This window comes from Haliaeetus leucocephalus, unplaced genomic scaffold (assembly GCF_000737465.1).
Source record: "Haliaeetus leucocephalus isolate CR32 unplaced genomic scaffold, Haliaeetus_leucocephalus-4.0 Scaffold450, whole genome shotgun sequence".
In the NCBI taxonomy this organism is placed as follows: Eukaryota; Metazoa; Chordata; class Aves; order Accipitriformes; family Accipitridae; genus Haliaeetus; species Haliaeetus leucocephalus.
In genome coordinates, this window is record NW_010972886.1 from 19,944,930 (window position 1) to 19,951,651 (window position 6,722).

Below are 6,722 nucleotides of genomic sequence, written 5' to 3' on the forward strand. Positions count from 1 at the left end.
CGCTCGGCCCCCCCGGGCCCCGCCCGGCGCCCCGCGCGCCCGGCGCTCCCCCCCCCCCCCCGCAGCAACCTGGACCCGCTGACGGAGACCGTATCCTTCCGGCGGCCGCGGAGGAGGCGCGGGGCCTGGGGCGGGCGGCGGCGGCGGCGACAGCTTGGTCCTTAACCCAGCGCCCCAGTACGGGATACCCTTCTACCTGCAGTACCTGGCCCACTGGCCCGAGTATTTCGTCGTCGCCGAGGCGCCCGGCGGGGAGCTGATGGGTTACAGTGAGTGCGGGGCGGCTCCGGGTGCTCCAGCCGCCTCGGCCTCCCGTGTGCGTGTGCGTGCGTGTGTGTGTGTCTGTAATCCTGGAATTGGGTCCCTGCGCTCGGCTCCGATCTCTCACGCGGTCAGTCGTCAGTGAGTAAAAACGCTGGGCTTGGGTTTCGCGCTGTCCTGTGAGGGAGCGTTCTGGGTCTGGACGTCAGTTGCTTATTTGCTGTGGAATATTCGTGGTCTTCAGCAGTCGTTCTGCATAGAGCTGTTGGTTTGTTTAGTCCTTCCAGGCTTTTTTTCCCCTTTTCTGGGGAGGGGGTGTGGGGCAGAATAAGGGTCTTTGCAGGGACCTGGGAAATCAAGTATTTAACATAGTAAAGCTTAAAGCTTTTGCTGTACAGAAGGTTTCTCCGTACCCAACCAGTTGCTTATTAGCAGCGACTGTGGTGTTTATAAGAGTACCATGTGGAAGCACGAACATTCATTAGTGAACTAATACTGGTTTGGCTCTGCATAGAAGGGAGAGGAACTACAAAGAAGTCCCCCAAAACAACATTCCCCCCCCCCCCCCCGTTTTGCGTTTTTTTTTTACTTAAACATACCGTGTTCACAGGGCCTTAGCTTTCTGTTGCACATTGGCAAAGCTTCCCAAGCTCTATTCCCCTATAGTCACCAAAAGTCTTCAGTAGTTGCTGGGATGGTTAGTTTGGGGCTTCTAGCCCTCTGTTCCTCCACTATTTTAGTCAGATCCTGAATTCCGCTCAGTTAAAGACTCATAAGAGTTGCTTAAAATTTGCATTCGGAAGTCATGCCTCAAACAATGAATTTAAAAAAAATTAATTTTTTTGCACTAGTCAAGACACTACTGTAATACTTGAGCAAAATAACATTTTTAGTGGTTGCTGAATCACAGAATGATAATGTAGACATCCCTGTTTGAGCTTTGACCACGATCATTGCAACGTGTCCTGGTTTTGGCTGGGATAGAGTTAATTTTCTTCTTAGTAGCTGGTACAGTGTGGTTTGGATTTAGTGTGAGGATAATGTTGATAACACACCGATGTTGTAGTTGTTGCTAAGTAGCGCTTATCCTAAGTTAAGGATTTTTCAGTTTCCTATGCTCTGCCAGCAAGCAGGTGTACCAGAAGCTGGGAGGGAGCGTGGCCAGGACAGCTGACCTGAACTAGCCAGAGGGATATTCCATACCACAGAAAGTCACGCTCAGTATATAAACTGGGGGGAGTTGGCCGGGAGGGGCGGATTGCTGCTCGGGCATCGGTGGTGAGCAATTGCATTGTGCATCACTTGTCTTTTCTTGGGGTTTTTAATTACTATTTTCTTATATTCATTTTCATTACAATTATTATTATATTTTTATTATTATTGTTAGTATTAATTTTATTTTACTTGAGTTATTAAATTGTTCTTATCTCAACCCACAAGTTTTACTTTTTTTTTTTCCCCCCTGATTCTGCTTCCCATCCTTCTGGGAGGGGAGGGAGTGAGTGAGCAGCTGCGTGTTGCCTAGTTGCTGGCTGGGCTTAAACCAGGACACAATGTTTGTTTATACAGTGCTTGGTTCTTTTGTAAAGATGTGTAGCTGTGGGTGGTGCATTATTTCAAAGGTGCTACTGCGGTGATGTTCTGTATGTTCACAGTAATGGGTAAAGCAGAAGGCTCTGTGGCTAGGGAAGAATGGCATGGACACGTTACTGCTCTCTCTGTTGCACCAGAATTTCGACGGCTGGGTTTGGCCGCTAAATTGATGGAACTACTGGAAGAAATTTCAGAAAAGTGAGTACTATGCTTATCTTTATCTTTTAAAGTAATCTTTCTACAGACACCTCTCTATGGCTTCGGTGTTTGATTTGCACGAAACAGACCCAGAATTTTGCTTTAAGTAGTGTTCTGATTTGCTGAAATTCCCCATGGTTAGAGAACAAAAATTATGAATGTTGCTCAGCGATTTAAAATCTTAAGGTTTCTCTGAAAGCTAACTTGCCAGAATGAGTAGGAAGTAGCCTGAATTCCAGTAGAGATACTGTATAAAAGGTCATTTTCTTGACAGGAGAAGAGCTTCACGAAATATCAGCACTGTTTCCTGTAGGGCCTCCAACATACTTGTTCAGTAATTGTGGGCTTTGTGCGATTCCTTCAGGCACAATCTGGGAACAAATTTTGTACGGCAGACAGTATCTTAGCTTACTTTCTGTCTTATGCTTGGTTACTTGTACCTGCAGAACATTTAATTTAGCATGAAGTGAACCCACAGAGAAATGTCCCCAACTCATGCTGGTAGGGCAACCCCACTGTAGTTGGTAAAATCGGAAAATAGTATGAAGTTCTGAAAAATTTGCTTTGTGAGGAGAAGGGCTGTCTCCTGTTAGGCAACTGAATTTTGTGACTGATTCCACCACTCTCCTCAGCCATGCACTTTGAAGGATGCAGTCCCTAAGCCAATGCAATCTAAAATGTGGATTTTTTAAAAAATATAATTTCTTATGGGTATGAGGCTTGTGGGTGTTTAGCTTGTCCTCTTCTTTCTGTTCATAATTCTGAACCCACTGGCTGGTGTAAAAGAATGGTCATGTGACAAAAATAAAATGAAATTTGTGCCTATACTGGATTTGTCCCTTAGTAAAGGAATGCACCTGTTGTAACAGTGTGAAAAGTGTTTGATTAGCGTACCTCATCATCAGACCTGCTCTTGGTCTCATTACAAGTTATCATTATTATTTAGAAATACGTTCACCTGCTATTCCTTACTGTGATTTTTTTGTTTTTATTTTTTCAAAGAAAGGGTGGATTTTTCGTCGATCTTTTTGTGAGAGTATCAAATCAGGTTGCAGTAAATATGTATAAGCAACTAGGCTACAGCGTGTACCGGACTGTATTAGAGTACTACTCTGCTAGCAGTGGAGAGCCAGATGAAGATGCTTATGGTAAGTGCTTGTTCTGCCTCAAGTTGAATGGAATGATTCTCATGTTGAGGGTTCCTGGGTTGGTTTATATGCTTTTTTTTTTTTTAATATGAAACAAGTTCAGATAGTTGTTGATGAATGGGATCTTTGTATATGCCTTTAGATAGCTTTCCCTACTGAAGATTCTGTTAGTACAAAACTGAATCTTGCAGTTTACACATTTTGTAGCATTTGTGGCAAAATAAGCTATGAAACAAGAATAAATCAGTAAGTACAAAGACACTTACCCTGTAGGTAACATGAAAGTTAAAAATGTAGTTTCTTACCTAATTTTTCTTTCCAAGGAATGCTCACAACCAGTGGCTGGGCTTCTTGCCAATGTTATTTGGGGAAGGAATTGCAGTGCTTTCCTCATTTCTTCCCATATGAGGGACTTGAAACTTTCTTTTTCTCAGATGTCTAACTACAAATTTACAAGTGTCGATGGTCAACAGTGGCAAAGAATTGGGTGGCATTTTCAATTTAAAAGGGGAGGAACACAGAAATTCAAGTATGTTAATGTTAATTCTGTTAACAAAACTGAGGTAGCAGCTGCTGCTTCTTTCTAGACCTTCTTTCCTTTAAGTATCTTCCCCAAAGGGTTAAATGCCCATGCTGTATATCTTCTATTTTCTTGCACTATTCATTTGATGTGCAGGAGTACTCTGAAATACAGGAGCTACAGGCAGACAGCTACCATTGTTGCAGATGCCTTAAATCATGTATTTGTCCTTTTAGCCTGCCATTTCCTTTCTGTTCAGTTGAGTTTCATGCAGTGTTACATTCCAATTGATAACATGGCTGCTGAATAACATTAAGGACATCAAACTATTAGTGTGTCCAGAGAAGGGTGTCCAAGATGGTGAAGAGTCTCGAGGGCAAGACTTAGGAGCAGCAGCTGAGGTCACTTGGCTTGTTCAGCTTGGAGAAGAGAAGGCTGAGGGGGGACCTCGTTGCAGTCTACAGCTTCCTTAAGGGGGGCAGCAGAGGGGGAAGGTGCTGATCTCCTCTCTCTGGTGACGAGTGATAGAACATGAGGAAATGGAATGAAGCTGCATCAGGGGAAGTTCAGACTGGCCATAAGGAAAAGGTTCTTCACTGAGTGGGTGGTCGGTCCCTGGAACAGGCTCCCCAGGGAAGTGGTCACAGCACCAAGCCTGTCAGAGTACAAGGAACGTCTGGACGGTGCTCTTAGTCATATGGTTTAGTTTTAGGTAGTCCCGTGAGGAGCAGGGAGTTAGACTTGATGATCCTTATGGGTCCTTTCCAACTTGAGATACTCTATGATTGTATGAAATCTTCTCGATTAAAAATGATCTTATTGTACTAGAGAATTCACTTAATATGACATTGTGCAATGACTGCCTTATTATAATAGCTTTTGTTTTCTTTTGTCACAGATATGAGAAAAGCTCTTTCCAGAGATACAGAGAAGAAATCAATTATACCTCTGCCTCATCCTGTGAGACCAGAAGACATTGAGTAACTGTAAGCTGTGATTCTCAGGCAATTTACTAAGAGCATCAGGTTCCTTCTTCCCCCACCCTCCAAGAACATACAGATGAGAAATCTTAGGCTCAGTGTTTTTCCCCATGAAATATTAAAAAGCAATATTGAGAAGCTTACTAATCCTGCTTCTGTTGGTAATGGCTGCATACTCCTGTACTTACCACATTATTTTTCCTTTCAGATATTGGAAATTCGGAGACTATTAAAATGGAATTACCTCACGTGTGGCGTTTTCTTGGTTTTCTTTCAAACCAAAAATAACTGAAGTCAGTAACAGTAAAAATTCTTCAGATGCATTAGTTCATGACCAATGAAAATACTGTACAATACCCAAGGAGGGGGAGGCAATGTATTAATACTTGCATAGAAAATAAACCTGTTATACATAATGTAGGAATATCTTTTCCCTCTTCATGGCACAGGCATGGGACTGAACTTAGGTTCACTGTTGATTTGAAAAAGCCAGACAACCAAAGCAGTTGAGGCTTTTTCTCCACCGTGTACCAGATTCAAGACAAATTCTGTGTTCTGGGTACCCATACATAGCTTAACATGCTATGTCCGCTGAAATAATCTGCAGTAAAGATTTCTTGTTTTCTAATACTCTTCTTGCTCAAAGTCAGTGTAGGACTTCAAAAGAACCTGCAAAAGAGAAATCTCTCCTTATCTTCACAGCATCTTCAAACAACCCTATATCTGACACTGAGATAATGCAAATTTTTTTTTAAATGGAGAAGCATGGATTAATGTAGAATTTGCAGAAATGAAATTCAGTGATCAAGGTATTAATTGACCGTACAAACTGGGATTAAGACTTAAGTAATATCAAATCTTATGTTTCTCCCTCCATGTTTTATTACGGGTTTTTATAGTCCTGCATACCCTGCCAAGAAACGTGCTAACTTAGATGAGATACAGGCTAAGCCACTATTGTGAGCAGTTTCTGTTCAAGCTGGTAGATTATTTGTGTTTTAATTAGCTACACTGTGTAATAAATACTGGGTTTGTTCCTGTTTTCCTTGTATCCAGCTTTCCCTTTTTTCCTCACTTTGTCTGGTGTCCTGTCTCTCTTGTTCTGCACATGTTTTATCTGCTCCCCATCCTTATCCTGTTCCCCATTACTATTTTGCTCTCTTTTGTTTTTTATTCTTTTTTAAAAAGTTCCCTGTGCCTTTTCTTTCACTCCCTCATTCCTCTGTCTTGTGCCATGTCCCATTTTTGAGGCCATGGAATTGACATCAAGAGTGACAGGCTGTCAGAAGCAGGTCCTCTGGCCTGTCCCTGTTTTTACTTTCTCCATCTTTGTACCAATCTGCACATCTCTCTGTGTAACTCAGTTCCTCTCCCCTGTTCTCTGTCCTATTTTTTCTCTCTCCGTATGTCCCACTCCCTGTCCCCATCTTTATCTTTCCTTCCTTCTTCCTCTGCTTTTTCTCTGTCTGTCCTTTTGTCCTGCTCCCTGACCCTATTTCTTTTTCCATCTCGCCATCCTTTTTTCCCCTGTACCTTTCTGTCTGCTCCTCAGTCCTTCTTGTCTTACTTTTCTGTTTATAACCCTCTGTCCTGCTCCCCATCCCTCTTTTCTCCGTCCCTCTCTGCCGCTCCGTGCCCCTGTCTGTCTCTCCCCCCTCCCTTGTCTCCCTCTTTGTCTGTCTCTCTGTCCTTCTTGTGTCTTTACTGCTCTGTCCTGCTCACTGCCCCTCTTTTTCTCATTCTGTACCAGTGTCCTGCTCCCTGACCCTCTTTCCCTCTGTTGCTTTGTCCTTCTATCTGTCCTTCTCCCCCGCAGTTTCTCTCATGCTCCCTCCTTTTTTTTATTCTCTGTTGCTCTGTCCTGCTCTCTGTGCCACCATGTCTCACTGTATCTCTGTCTCGCTCCCTGCCCCTGTTCTTTTTTAATCCCTCTCTGTTATGCTGCCCATCCCAGGTTTTTTTTTCCTTTCTCCAGCCTGTTCCCTGTCCTTATTTTTCTTTCTCTGACCTGCTTCCACTCCC

The 6,722-nt window shown here is 43.3% G+C and overlaps 1 protein-coding gene across 8 annotated transcripts in view; it reads left to right on the forward strand.

The window, feature by feature from the left end:
• Positions 1-6,722, forward strand: part of NAA20 (N(alpha)-acetyltransferase 20, NatB catalytic subunit) — an 8,444-nt gene that overhangs the window by 227 nt on the left and 1,495 nt on the right. For 2 of the 8 annotated variants that reach the window (XM_010574916.1, XM_010574915.1), the window contains 5 exons: positions 66-90; positions 179-269; positions 1,917-2,052; positions 3,055-3,200; positions 4,619-4,951. In XM_010574916.1, coding sequence (XP_010573218.1) covers positions 66-90; positions 179-269; positions 1,917-2,052; positions 3,055-3,200; positions 4,619-4,704 — 484 coding nt within the window. In that variant the 3' untranslated portion in view covers positions 4,705-4,951. Of the gene's footprint in view, positions 1-65; positions 91-178; positions 270-1,916; positions 2,053-3,054; positions 3,201-4,618; positions 4,952-5,756; positions 6,019-6,722 lie in introns of those variants that run through there. The other 6 variants (XM_010574917.1, XM_010574919.1, XR_774836.1 and 3 more) reach the window with 6 other exon arrangements.